The sequence below is a fragment of the Schistosoma mansoni genome (assembly GCF_000237925.1).
Source record: "Schistosoma mansoni, WGS project CABG00000000 data, chromosome 3 unplaced supercontig 0077, strain Puerto Rico, whole genome shotgun sequence".
Taxonomy (NCBI): Eukaryota; Metazoa; Platyhelminthes; class Trematoda; order Strigeidida; family Schistosomatidae; genus Schistosoma; species Schistosoma mansoni.
The window spans coordinates 1418789-1434536 of record NW_017386007.1 but is presented as its reverse complement, the minus strand read 5'-3'; the positions used below and the strand labels follow the sequence as shown (position 1 = coordinate 1434536).

At 41.6% G+C, this 15748-nt stretch overlaps 1 protein-coding gene across 1 annotated transcript in view; it reads right to left on the bottom strand.

The window, feature by feature from the left end:
• Smp_072890 (hypothetical protein) overlaps positions 1–14468 on the bottom strand; it is a gene marked incomplete at both ends in the record, with an annotated part of 21761 nt that extends 7293 nt beyond the window's left edge. Inside the window, one exon of the mRNA XM_018791401.1 lies at positions 14466–14468. Within this exon, the coding sequence (XP_018645457.1) occupies positions 14466–14468 (3 nt within the window). The remainder of the gene's footprint in view (positions 1–14465) is intronic.
• Positions 14469–15748: the final 1280 nt, after the last annotated feature.

The window sequence follows — 15748 nt, the reverse complement described above, 5'->3', positions numbered from 1 at the left end:
TCGCTAAAATTGGACCACCATATTTAAAGACCTTCGAAGCCAATCCATCTGGACCAGCTGCTCTTCCTCGTTTCAGATTACTTATAGCCTTTTGAACTTCAAGTAGGGTTGGGGGGCCTACTTCAATGTTCCATTCAGACTGTCTGGGAATGGCGGGTAACTGTAGAGTAACTGAAGGCCAGCTGAACTGTTCCACCCATCGTCCTAAACGTCTGGGCTGAGAGCAGATAAGAGTTTCGTCCTTTTCCGAGATTGTCTTGCTTACACTTGACTTCTTAATTCCGGTTTCTTTTATTAGTCTGAAGAGTTGTCTGGTCTTGCCAACAGCCTCTGTCTTTCAAATTTATTTTGCTTTCGTTGCCCGCCACTGCTCACGGTCGTTCCGTAGACTTTTAGTCAACCTAGATCTGATTTGCTTTCCCTCTTCGTCGTGTTCAGAGACTGATGGGATGAGTTTACAAAAATCCATCAGTGAAATAGACTTAGAAGAAATCCATTGGTTTTTTGGAACCTTTTGGTTTAAATTACTAATAGATGTTACTGCTGTTTCCACAGCTGTTTGTATATCTTTCCAAGCAACATCTGGGTCAGCCTCGTTTACAGGACTGCCTAGGTGTGAACTCAGTTGTTCCTGGAACTTAGGTTTGGCTTTCTCGTCCCTCAGTTCAATTCTAATGGGTCTTCCTTAGTGTGGTTTTATGGCGTCCACTGAGGCGCAAACAAATGCGTGCTCGTATTAAAGCACGATCAGAGCTTAAACATGTATCCCAGAACCAGTGAGTCTTCTATCGAGCCTCTCCAACAATGACTGATGACAATATGGTCTATTTAAGTCCATTGTTGGTTTGGTGCAGGTGGTCGCCATGTTGGACGATGTCTCTCCTTATGCCTAAAATTAGTGTTTGCTAAAAATAAACGATTGTCTGCGGACAGTCGCAACAGACGATCACTATTATGTGTTCGCTCAGCCGGAATACTAAAATACCCACCTAAATGTCTTTCTGTTTAGTTTAAGCTACCTACTTGGGCATTAAAATCACCTGCAACGAGTAATATGAGCGTTTAGCTTTATGAAGAAGTTCAGAGAGCATTCTGTAAAAGTCATCTTTCATTTCATCCGGGTTGCAATCAGTAGGAGAGTAGGTAGAAATGAGGAAAAGGCAACGACATGTATCCCTATCCATGGCCCATGGGACATTTGCTTGAAATCGGTCACACACGACCTTCTTGTGAGCAATTTTAGTGTTAGCTCCATACTTGTTGAAACCTTACCGCCGGAGACGGATATCCGTGGGATTTATTTATTTATTCAAACATACATATTGGTACAAAAGGACACCAGATACATATGCGTCACACAAAATAATGAAAATAGGAGGAGAAAGGATGAAAAGATAAGAGGGACTGAAATGTACAACCGGAAGACTCTTTCAGTTAAGAAAGTTAGAACCACTCTTTATGAAGAAAGTAAAAGAAGGTTACAGCAGGATCGCCACTGGCTTCTATTCTGAGCCATATCTGATAACGTCTCTAGCCACTGTGTTGCACCATCTCTCGGACAACAGCCAGGACCAACAGAAGCTAGCCCTTTGCAGCTTTCTTTCATACCACGACACCATGTCATACACTGACCACCTTTCCGCTGTTTCCAACCAGTCCCAGAGTCGGCAAATAATGCACGACGTGGAAGTCTCTGGGACGAAATTCGTAAAACCATGTCCAAGCCACCAAAGTTGGTGTTTCAAGATGGTGACACCAATTGAATTATTGTCTCTGCGCCCGAACACACGATGCCGAACCTCTGCATTACTAACATGGTGTTGCCACTGGATGTCAGCAATCCATCGGAGACAACGATGGTCGAACACAGAGAGTCGTCTAACATCCTCAACTCGGAGGCCAGGTTTCACAAGCATAGAGTAAAACTGCTCTCACCGACGCGTTGTAGATCCGACCTCTTACAGCCAGACTAACATCACGAAGGCGCCAAAGATGGTCCAGATTGGCATAAGCCGCTCTGGCTTTCATTATACGTGCATCAAACTCATTACTCACGCCACCACCGGCACTTGTGTAGCTACCTAGATACACGAACTTCTCAACTACTTCAATCTGCTCACCACCCAGGGTGAGTACAGGATTAGAATTCTGCCAGTCTTGTAGGAGTACTTTGCACTTGGAGGGTGCAAAGCACATGCCGTACCTGCGGACACTGATTGCCAACTGATTAAGTATGGATTGCATGCCTTGGGCATCATCGCACAGTAAGACAATATCATCCGCATACTCAAGGTCGAGAAGTCGTTCTCCAGGCAGCAGATCCACACCACCATTACTTACATCCATCAGAGCTGTTTCCAGGATGTCGTCGATGGCAAAGTTGAAGAGGAATGGTGAGATTGGGCAACCCTGCATAACCCCGCTGCTCGAATGCAACAAGGCAGAAAGGTGGTTGTATGCCCTCACTCTGCCTGAGGTGTTCGTATACAGGGCCTTTAAGATGTTAATAAACTTCTCAGGCACTCCCTTCTTTAATAGACAATCCCAGAGAACAGCCCTCTCCAACGAATCGAAGGCAGCCCTGATATCAAGAAACACTACGATTGTTGGCCTGCGATAAGTATGACGGTGTTCTAACATTTGGCGGAGGGTGAAGATATTATCAATGCATCCTCGACCAGAACGAAAACCAGCCTGCTCCTCGCGAGTCAATCGTTCTCGGGTTTTAAACAACCTACGAAGAATGACAGAAGCCAATAGTTTGGACGCGATCGGAAGTAGACTTATCCCCCGATAGTTGTTACAGGAACAACGTGAACCCTTTTTAAAGATAGGGACGACTATTGACTCACTTCATGATGTTGGAACACTTTCTTGCTCCTAAACCCTTGTAAACAACATAGTCAATTCCTTAGTCAGAAAGTCACCACCATCTTTAAAAAGTGCCGGAGGTAAGTCATCTGGGCCAGGTGATTTGTAGCGCTTCAGGATTTGGAGTTCCTTGAGGGCTTCCGCCTCGTTTGGTGGATCAGTCGTCACCGGCCACGGGAGGCAGGACAAACTGGTTGATGTTGCCGGAGCAGCAGGCCAGTTGAACTGCCCTTCGAAAAATTCCGCCCATCGTCCAAGACGTCGACAGATGTTAGTGATTGGCATCCCGTCATCCTCGTAGATTGTTTCACTCACACCAAACTTCTTGCTGCCAGTGGCTCGGATGAGTTGGAAGAGCTTCCGGCAGTTACCAGATGCAGCTGCTGCTTCCATCTCATTAGCACGCTTCGACCACCAGGCTTCTCGGTTCTTACGCAAGTTAGTGCTAGACAGAAACAGGTTGTAGTCTGTGCACAGTTGCAGCAAACGGTCCCCATTATCTGTCTTGAGACCAACAAGTCCCCATCGGCCACCTAAACGACTCTCTTCTGTGCCTAGACGCCCGACCTGTGCATTCAAGTCTCCAGTTAGTACTACAATATCTGTCGAACGCGCTTTCTGGAGAACAGTTAACTGGTGGTAAAACTCATCCTTGATTGCATCCGGGCTGCAATCTGTCGAGGCATAGGCGGAGATGACGAAAAGACACCGTTTCTTACGCCGATTTCTTCTCACTTTGATGGAACTTTCAAATCTAACAGCACGTAACCAACTGTTAATGGGGATCCAATCGATTAGTGCTGCCTCAGCCCTAGCGCTTAGTGCGACACAAACGCCAGCAAAACCAGACGAAGATGCCACAGGGTCCCCGGATAAGCGCACGTTAAACAAGCTTTTCGAAGCGACAGATGGAGAGCGAATTTGTATTACTTCACTAGAGTCTTGAATACGGGTCACGGATAGACAACAAACATCAACATTAAGACTTTCCAAAGACATAGCCAGCCCCATTTGTTGTTCGATCTGCATTAGTGTGCGAACGTTGAAGGAAGCCAGCTTGAACGGTGTACGTGGTTTCAGAAAAACTGGTTCAGTATCTATAATCGGTGGAAGCACTCACTTTCGACCAGACAGTGACTGGAGATCGTTTAGATAGGACAGAGTTTCCACCATTGGCGAGCTACTGCATAAGTTGGAAAGGAAGGATACACAATTTGGGGATAAAGGGAGTGAAAAAGCGACGTTGTAAATAATACTAATAATAATAATGATAATGTAAATTGTCGCACATCAAGACAATATCGTCCGCATACTCAAGGTCGAGAAGTCTTTCTCCAGGCAACAGATCCACAACAGCATTACTTACATCCATCAGAGCTCTATTTTATATAACTTTGAACCGTATCACAGACTTTAACTTCCAACCTATCATACCCACTTGATACAAGCATCAAACATCAATGCTGCTCTCAGTAGTACTAATGAGTGACAACTTCTAATCCAATCATAGCACCTACTTTACAGACCACATTACGTATCAAGGTGTACGCTTTCACACTGATAGATAATCTAGAACTTCGCCTTCATCGCGAGCACAATAGGTTGACACGAGGCAAATTGATCGCTTATATTCATACCAAGTTTAGTTTTTATCAGTTATCAAATGTTGCTTTTCTTCAGGTTAACTTGTCTTCACGGCATACAGAAATTAAAGGGAAATAATACTGAAAATAGAAGCAATAAATTTAATTGTTTTACTATAATCAGTCATGAGCGTCTATAAATATCAGTCAGTCAGTCAGCGACAACGTAGGACCAGGCACATATATGCATCGGTCCAAGTTGCCATACCTCGTTATCACAACAAGATGAACACCGGATTCATAGAAGTAATTAATTTAGTGGTGGTAGTATATAAAGAAAGGTTGTATATAAGGATATAGTATAGGAAGGAAAAAAAAGTTATGAAGCAATTTTAATCTCCAGGTTTAAACCATTCCCTACACTGGTCAACATTGCGCGTCGTGGTAATCGGTGTTCAGGCATACGTAACATGTGGCCCAACCATCTCAGTCGATGAAGATTCATGACCTCATCAACTGATTTACCATCATTCCCTAATACACTGCGTCTAACCTCACTATTACTTACCCGGTTATCCCAGCAGATGCGAGCAATATTTCTAAGGCATCTGTGGTCAAATACTAGTAACCTACGAGTATCTTCTACTCTTAATGGCCATGTTTCACAGCCGTAAAGTAGAACAGAACGAACTGCTGCGCAGTATACTCGTCCCTTAATTGATAGACGGATATCTCGCCTTCGCCATAGGTGACGTAAGTTGGCAAAAGCCAAACGAGCTTTTTGAATCCGTGCTGAGATTTCGTCGTCAGATACCAACCCAATAAGGTTGATCAGACTTCCAAGATAAGTGAAGTTGTCGACGCGTTCGACTACTTCACTCCCTATCCTTAGTTCGGGTGTTGACGCAGGCCAGTCCTGGTGTAACAATTTACATTTGGATGGGGAGAAACGCATCCCAAACATCCTGGCATTATTACTGAGTTCCAACAGAAGACTGCATTTTGTCAGCGTCTTTACCAAACAGGACTATGTCATCTGCGTATTCTAAGTCGACAAGTGAACCTCCTGGTAGAAGATCAATTCCTGAAAATTCAGTCGACGAGAGTGTTATTTCCAGCAACAGGTCTATAATGAAGTTAAACAAAAGTGGTGATAGTGGACAGCCTTGACAGACATCAAAACTGATATTTGGTAACCCATGTTAGTTTATTTTCGTCTATTTCGATAGGATAAAACAAATGCCTGAAACAAACTTCCCATGAAAATTAGTTCGCTACATAAACAGGATACAAAATTTTCTCTCTAAATTTTCCTTAAATTCTGTTCATTTGATCACATGTCTACGACTGTGTCCCGGAGACCCCCAGACAGTTGGCACTTCTATAAACACTTGGCTCACTTGATAAACTGAATAATGAAGCGCACTTATCAACTAAATGCATTGAATAAATAACTGATTAAGCTGGTTACTATAGTGTAACAGAGATACGTCCAAATAGCCATACAGTACCAACACAGAAAATTAAGTGTAAAATTATGATTAGCTAAATAATGATATAAAAGGATAAAAAACGAGTGGTGTTCGAAATTCATAGGTGGATAAGAAGGGAATTCATTTACTTCATTCGGATTAATTTCAAACTACATCACCAAGTCTAAAACCGATTATTTTTGGTAGTTTGACAACACCACTTAGGAGTTCCAATTTACTCACATAACATCAATATTTACTGACTACGTACACTTGATATCATCAGAGATCCAGAGAGACATCATGAGTGACACACAACATGGCTATTTGTTAATGGTCTATGGTTTTGCCGATTGACATGTCCTTCATTTAATGGTTGATAGGCTTAATAAACTTAAGAAGCTTAAAGTTGTGAATCATTATAACATAAAATGTACCTATTTTTTGATGAAAGTAGATAAAAATCTAGAATATATGAAAAAGTATCGGTCTATTTCCACTGGCCCCGTATACACAAACTCAGAACACACATAGAGCTCGTTACAAATGACAAATTAATATTAGAAAAGTCTAGCTTGAAAATGGTGGTGTAAGAAGCTAATCATGGCCCCACATACTCAATTCTGGCAGCCCCGTGATATACAAGTCCCTGAGCAGATAGTAAAAATTTTGAAACTCGTACATAAATTACAGAATAAGAATGCAGCACTGGATTCCCAACCTAAATAAGGGAGTGGACTTGAAATGATAGAGGATGATCAGATAAAAGCAGAAGCTATGGCAAACGACTTCGGGACAGTTTTCACTCAGGAGCCTCTTCTAGATGAAGAACTAGACCCAAATACAAAGTCAACAAACCTGATCACCATGGCCCTTGATCAAAACGATGTACTTAAGGCTCTTAGCACCTTTGACACGAAGTCAAGACCGGATGAACTACACCCCAAAATCCTGGGATAAATTGCAATAATATATTGTAGTGCCACTAATTGTGATATTCAATATGTCACTTGACCAAGGTGTGTTAACTACGGGCTGGAAGGATGAAATCGTTGCTCCAATACATATAACAAGACCAAGACAACTTCCATCGAAATACAGACCCGTCTCAGTTAAAATACTGGAAGCCCCCAAATGCCCTGGTACGGTCGAGAGTGGGGAGAGTACGCTCTCCCTCTCCAAATGATCTTACATGGCCACGTGTATATAGCCTCTGCCACACAAGTCCTACTCACTACCTTCTCGTACCACAGGTGTTATTTACGAAATTGAGTGGACGAAAAGCGAATACCCGGCGCTTCAACCGGATTAGTGGACACGGAAAGTCCACATAGGGGAGTTGGAAAACCCTCATTCCAAACCAGTGGTATACATGGGCTCCAGTATCCTAAGGGAACAAATGGCATCTGAACCAATCGTTGGTCACCGGCGACCATGGGACTGCATCTCCTTACGATGCTCCACTGCCTTGTGGATCAGACCTTCAGGTCAAAGGCTCGGGGTGTGGCCCCCTAATAAAACCACCTGCTTCAGTCTGGGCACCTGGGTAGTATCACAGCCTTCCCACAAATCAAATGAGATTTGTGAGGCGCATATGTATCTGGTGCTTCCTTGTACCAATATTTATGTGTCTAAATAAATAAATAAATAAAATACTGGAAATAATAGTCAAAGGCCATAATGACATTTGCGGAAACCAACAACTTGTTAAACAGCAAACATGGTTTTAGAAAAGGTATATCTCGCACAATAAACCTTATAGTAAAGGAGAAATGGATAAAGGCTCTAGACAATGGAAAATCAGTGGATGTTGTCTCAGTCAGTCAGTCAGCTACAACGTAGGACCAGGCACATATATGCATCGGTCCAAGTTGCCATACCTCGTTAGCACAACAAGATCAACACCGGATTTATAGTAGTTAATTTAGTGTTGGTAGTAGTATATAAATTATAGGTTGTATATAAGGATATAGTATAGGAAGGAAGAGAGATATGAAGCAATTTTAGTCTCAAGGTTTAAGGGAAGATAAAGAGTGTATACACCTACGCCATTGTGATCGATTCTGAGCCATGTCACACAGAGTCTCCAACTATTGGTTACGATAGTCACGCGGACCCCAACCAGGTAGTCTGCATCTGCCAACATGGCTCAGACTAGACATGGCTCAGACTAGTGGATGTTGTCTACACAGACTTCAGTAAAGCATTTGACAAAGTGCCAACAAATAGACTGCTGTTCAAGCTAGAAAATCTTGGCATTGCCGGACCTCTCTTAAAATGGCTTAATTATTTCTTCGTAGGTCGTAGACAGAAAGCAAGTATAAATTCAAAGTGTTCCACCTGGATACCAGTACTTAGTGGAGTGCCTCAAGCTTCTGTCCTGGGTCCTTTACTTTTTATACTGTATGTAAACGATCTCCCAAGTATAGGTGAATCCCCAATGTTATTATACGCTGACGAAGTAAAAATCTGACGAGTAATAACTGGAGACGCAGATGCATGCGCACTTCAGGCAGACTTAAATATTGTGATTAGCTGGTCTAAAGAGTGGCTGATGTCTATCAACGGGGCAAAGTGTGTCTACATGCACTTTGAGGATACGAAGGTAAATAGATAAAACAGGGGAAGTGCCCGTACTTGTGGTCCTGTCTCACAAAGAACTTGGGGTGACAGTGAGTCATGATCTTAAGACCGCGACCTAGTGCCGGGAAGTTACAGCTAAGAGGTTTAGAACCCTATGGGCTTTAAGATGGACACTCACCAAGTTAGATACTACCATGCTCACTACATTATACACAACCTTAGTGAGAATTAAACTTGAGAACTGAGTTCAAGCTCCAAATGACCTTGTTTGAAAGGTGACTCGAATATCCTGCAAAAGGTACAGAGGGCAGCTACCCGTGCAATTCCAGAACTCCAAAGTTTACCATAGAAAGAGCGGTTTGAAAAGCTAGACCTCTTTACTCTGTCCTATCGCAAATTAAGAGGTGATCTGATTTTGGACTTAACATATCCTCTTCTTTTACTTCCCACTAGGTCAAGACATCTCAGAGGACATAGCTGGTGAATAGAAAAGCCAGGAACGAACAAAATACCCGTGGCATACAAGCTTTCACACCAAGTCATCAATTTTTGAAACCTGTTACCCGAAGCAGTGGTGTCTGCATCCTAAATTGACTCATTTAAGAGAAGACTAGACACTCACAAAAGCATGCTATAAAAGGAATAATATGAGCCGTAAACCTTCTGTCCTTACTACACAAAACTATCCAAGTACTTGAGTATGAGCAACACTTGAGGTGTGATGGTTAATGATACTACCCGGTTACCCGACCGTTGCTGCTACCTTGACGTGGTGGTCGGGCTTGCCTATCGTGATGAACCAATCGAGCTATACTGGCTGGAACAATCGTTCCTCAACGTCCTACTATGCCAGACAGGTCGGTTGAATAGTGATAAGACTAAAAGCAGCAAACCCAAGGTCCGAAGGCGAAGTCGTACTGCTGACTATACAGAGGTATTGGGGAAGTAAAGTGTTTCCTTCAGACAACCAGCATGACAGCGATGCTGCCTTCCCACAAGGAGGGTTGGCGTTAGAAAAGGTCGACCCTAAAAATGTACACCGCTATATCCCACGGATATCCGTCTCCGGCGGTAAGGTTTCAACGGGTATGGAACTAACGCGAAAATTACTCACAAGAAGGTCGTGTGCGACGGATCTTAAGCGGTTATCCCTTGGGCATTGCGGTCACGCTCTCAGGTCATTAAGACCACTTCTAACCCAATTTTCTTTTCAGGTATCTCTAGAAGAACCCTTCTACGGTGTGGACAACCGGGAAGTGATAACTACCCTCATACCTCTAACAGCACTCAAGACCACTGTATTCATAATCAATCTACTTCAATTCCTACTATTCCTTCTACCTTGACTTTCAACACTAAACTTCCTCTTCCGGTTTCCTCCTCAAGTGTCACCATGGCCAACGATTCTAGTGCGCGAAACGCTGTCCCAGGTCTACTAAAACCTCGCTCCAAACTACACATTGGAGCCTTCAACGTACGTACCCTATGCCAAATCGGTCAACAAGCCTCCTTAGCTAAAACCCTAGAATCTCGTGCCATTGATGTATGCTGTGTCTCCGAAACACGCATACAGGATCCCAGTGTGGTCATTCACTTGACCTCACCTCGCCAAAATGGACAGTCAACGAAATACACCCTCCGTGTATCTGGCGACCCGTTGGCTAGTTCTCGTGGACTTGCAGGTGTAGGCATAGCATTAAGTACAAGGGCAGAACAGGCACTACTAGAATGGATCCCCGTTGACAGTCGCCTGTGTGCTGTCCGGCTAAATGGCTCCGTAAGAACTCGGAAGGATAGGGACACACGTCGTTCCTTTTCGTCGTTTCTGCCTACACTCCCACAGACTGCAGCCCAGATGAAGTGAGAGATGACTTTTACAGAAAGCTCCCTGAACTTCTTCACAAAGCTAAACGCTCAGACATCGTAGTCGTAGCAGGTGACTTTAATGCCCAGGTAGGCAGCTTAAATCAAACAGAAAGACATTTAGGTGGGTGTTTTAGTATTCCGGCTCAACGAACCGATAATGGTGATCGTCTGTTGCAACTATGCTCAGACAATCGTTTATTTCTAGCAAGCACTAATTTTAAGCATAAGGAGAGACATCGTCTAACATGGCGACCACCTGCACCAAACCAACGATGGACTCAAATAGACCATATTGTCATCAGTCATTGTTGGAGAGGCTCAATAGAAGATTGTCGATCGTATTGGAATACTTGTTTAGACTCTGATCACGCTTTAATACGAGCACGCATTTGTCTGCGCCTCAATGGACGCAGGAAAATTACACTAAGGAGACCAATTAGGAATGAACTGGAGGACGAGAAAGCCAAATGCGAATTCCAGAAACAGAGTTCACATCTAGGCAGTTCTGTAGACGAGACTGACCCAGATGCTGCTTGGGAAGACACACGAACAGCTGTGGAAACAGCAGTAACATCTATTAGTTATTTAAACCATTGGGCTCCAAAAAACCAGCGGATTTCTTCTAAGTCTATTTCACTGATGGATTCGCGTAAACTCATCCCATCAGGCTCTGAACATGACGAAGAGGTAAAGAAATTAGATCTAGGTTAACTAAAAGTCTAAGGAACGATCGTGAGCAGTGGTGGGCAACGAAAGCAAAAGAGATGGAAAAGGCAGCGGCTGTAGGCAACACCAGGCAACTATTCAGACTAATAAAAGAAACCGGAATTAAGAAGTCAAGTGTAAGCAAGACAATCTCGGAAAAGGACGAAACTCTTATCTGCTCTCAGCCCAGACGTTTAGGACGATGGGTGGAACAGTTCAGCTGGCCTTCAGTTACTCTACAGTTACCCGCCATTCCCAGACAGTCTGAATGGAACATTGAAGTAGGCCCCCCAACCCTACTTGAAGTTCAAAAGGCTATAAGTAATCTGAAACGAGGAAGAGCAGCTGGTCCAGATGGATTGGCTTCGAAGGTCTTTAAATATGGTGGTCCAATTTTAGCGATTAGGTTGACTAATATTCTGGCTAAAATCTGGGAGACGGATGTAATCCCATCCGACTGGTCACAATTACTGATTGTCTTAATATATAAAAAGAGGTCAAAATCATCCTGATAACCATAGAGGGATTAGTCTGACTAATATAGCATCTAAAATACTAGCCTCAATAATTATCAGAAACCTAACTAAGATTCGTGAACTGCAAACACGAGAAAATCAGGCTGGCTTCAGACCTGGTCGTGGCTGTATCGACCACATATTCACTATCCGTCAGGTTTTGGAACACAGGCATGCTTATTGGCGTCAGATAATGATAGTTTTTCTTGACTCGAAAGCAGCATTTGACTCTGTAGACCGAGAGGTTCTGTGACAGTGTCTGTCATTGAAAGGTGTACCTGATAAGTACATAAACCTAATGAAGACTCTTTACTCGAACACTACCAGTCAAGTGGGAGCTTATGTCGAACTGTAATCTGATTTTACAACCTCAAGTAGTGTGCGGCAAGGCTGTCTACTATCTCCATTTTTGTTTAGCTTCATCATAGACCTACTGCTGGAAATAACACTCTCGTCGACTGAATTTTCAGGAATTGATCTTCTACCAGGAGGTCCACTTATCGGCTTCGAATACTCAGATGATATAGTCCTGTTTGGTAAAGACGCTGACAAAATGCAGTCTTCTGTTGGAACTCAGTAATAATGCCAGGATGTTTGGGATGCGTTTCTCCCCATCCAAATGTAAATTGTTACACCAGGACTGGCCTGCGTCAACACCCGAACTAAGGATAGGGAGTGAAGTAGTCGAACGCGTCGACAACTTCACTTATCTTGGAAGTCTGATCAACCTTATTGGGTTGGTATCTGACGACGAAATCTCAGCACGGATTCAAAAAGCTCGTTTGGCTTTTGCCAACTTACGTCACCTATGGCGAAGGCGAGATATCCGTCTATCAATTAAGGGACGAGTATACTGCGCAGCAGTTCGTTCTGTTCTACTTTACGGCTGTGAAACATGGCCATTAAGAGTAGAAGATACTCGTAGGTTACTAGTATTTGACCACAGATGCCTTAGAAATATTGCTCGCATCTGCTGGGATAACCGGGTAAGTAATAGTGAGGTTAGACGCAGGGTATTAGGGAATGATGGTAAATCAGTTGATGAGGTCATGAATCTTCATCGACTGAGATGGTTGGGCCACATGTTACGTATGCCTGAACACCGATTACCACGACGCTCTATGCTGACTAGTATTGGGGATGGTTGGAAGAGAGTTAGGGGCGGCCAAACCAAAACATGGCATCAGTGCTTGAAGTCACTAACTTCTAGCCTGAGCCATGTTGGCAGATGCAGACTACCTGGTTGGGGTCCGCGTGACTATCGTAACCAATGGTTGGAGACTGGGTGACATGGCTCAGAATCGATCACAATGGCGTAGGTGTATACACTTTATCTTCCCTTAAACCTTGAGATTAAAATTGCTTCATATCTGTCTTTCTTCCTGTACTATATCCTTATATACAACCTATAATTTATATACTACCACCACTAAATTAATTACTTCTATGAATCCGGTGTTCATCTTGTTGTGATAACGAGGTATGGCAACTTGGACTGATGCATATATGTGCCTGGTCCTACGTTGTAGCTGACTGATTGACTGACTACCCGGTTGACCTAAACGATATACGTACAGACAAAAACTTGGAGCTGAATAAATTAACGTATACTGGGCAAATGAATTAAATCGTTATAATGATGCTGTGAAAAACGAATTATAAAATAAATATTCTTATTCTTGGTTCCCAAATCTATGTGAACTGCTAGGGACATGGTAACGTAACGTAACGTAACACGAATATGGTATATAACCTAGGAATCGACCTCTCGGATATATAACAGTATCGATATCCGACACCTAATCAAACTTTAACGTTCAAAACTGTAAAAGCTTGGTAGTCAGACTATTTTCCTGAATAGTTTATTTTGTGAACGAAACAGTATTTTTATTTCATAAATAACCAGAGATAAATGAAAACTTTGTATCCTTAAGTTGGTGAATATAGCCATGATTCCGACCTGAAACTCAATGGTAAACATTCAAATGCTTTACTCACTAAGCAACAACGCTTATCCAAACTACAGGCCAGCTTAAAACCACGATTACGTCATCCGATGAAACACACAAGATATGTGAGGAGGTCAGGGTGCTCGACCAAGTTACGAAACTAGGCAATGATATGTATCAGTTTTAAAAAATATCTTAAACTGAGAACAACAGTAACGCCTCAAATATTTTCCCTTGATACTCACAAGACGAAATTTAAGAAAAATCTTGACTTAATAAAACTTATCGCAGTACCTCATGTAAATAAATTTCTTTTCAATCCTTGTAAACATCAGACGTGAATGTTATATCAGATAATATTTATGACATATTCGAAAAAATTGTAAGTGGAAAGCATTGATGAGCATAGTCAGACGAATCGTCATACGCGTTGCCTCGACCAAGTGTTTAAAGTAGGAATACTGTATTGCTGAGATAACAACAATATGCAAAGATCTTGAAACTATAAACTGGGATAATTGACTTATGCTAGGTATATATAAGGCTTGAGGTTGCATGCAGAGACCAAAATGAGCTAAGACGATTTATTGCATTACACGCCTAATTACCACATAACTTGACATTCATCCTACTTGGCATATTGCTAAAAGAAAAGAACTTGATGTCACCCAAACAAAGTAAAACTATTAGTCCGTGAAGTTCTGAATTGAGATTAAAGGTGTAAAGACCGTATGATTTAGTACGGACCCACAAGACGGAGACCTATATTTCATGACTATTAAATATCATGGCTTAAAACCAGTTCCAACGGTGTAGGTGCACTCATTAAGTTATCTAAGAATAATGTTAAGATATTATTTCAGTCCTTAACTGTATACAATATTTCCATAATTTGTGTTGATCTTTCTTCACGAAACTAACCATTTCTCTGGAACGCAACATATGTAACGAGGCAGATGCGGACTTACACAATTTACTTTGTTTATGATCGAATCTGGAAGAAGTGATAATGCACAAACTGTCAATTTTTACACAAAACTACTTCGTGTTAAATTGCTAGTTGCATGCATTAATTTAGTGCTTTCGGAGTTCGATCATGTGGTAAGTACTGAATTATTTGTTGTATAAAACGAACACCGCAGAAATTAAAACTCCAACTAGATGTACTCACATAGAATTTAAACTGAAACTGCATAGTGCTATGTAGCAGCATCAAGGTGGTAGGTTCCCCATATTATTGTTTCGATAAAGTTGTATAAAATGTAGACCACCTTATCGTTACCAACGAAAAGGAAATGATAAAACGAAGATTATCTTCTTATTACACTATCGGAGTTTATCAAAGGGACTAACTGCTTTAAAGAAAATGAGTAAGACATCTCAGTTGTGCCTGGGTATTTTTCGAAACAATCCAGTTATCCCGTAACTTTATTATTTGAAAAATTTGGTAGAAACTGTTCTAGTTGTTTGGCTATTTTCTGCACGAGGTTACGCGATCATAATATTGTAGTCTGTTTATAATGATTCCCATTAGTATTTAAAGACTAAGATCCATGGATCAAACATTTAGGTGAACAATCAATAAATATGCATAGTAAAGCTAGTCACAGAACCATATATTAACATGACTTACTGGATTATACACATCCTGATCTAACTTTTCATTATATAACTGAGTCTCACATTGTGTTGTTGAACTGTTATTATCACCAGTATGATTAAGTGATTTACATGAAATATCATGGTTAATACTTCCATCTGGTGTATTTACAATTGCACAAATACCATTTTCCATTTTATTCGATTTATATGTTCTTCTAATAGTAACTTTAAGAGAATGAAAATTTTGATCCATATTTCCATTCATTTGAAATCTTGTTTCCCTTTTGGACTTTTTACGAATTTTTCGATGATTTATATATCTTCCAGATTTATTTATCTCTTGAGATGAATTAAGACTATTTAATTGACTTGAATATTTTGATTTAAAATCATGACGTTGAACTCGATTCGATTGAGAAAAACAATTAGATACATTCGATGGATGTAAACGTGATAATACAGGAGATATTCCGGATGTTTTAGAAGTTACAGGTGTACAATATATTCCCGACTGTTGGTCAGATTTTGATGAATCAGTTGATAATATTGTAGTTTCAGTACAATGTTTATCAAGATATAAACTAGATGAAATCTCTGAAGTA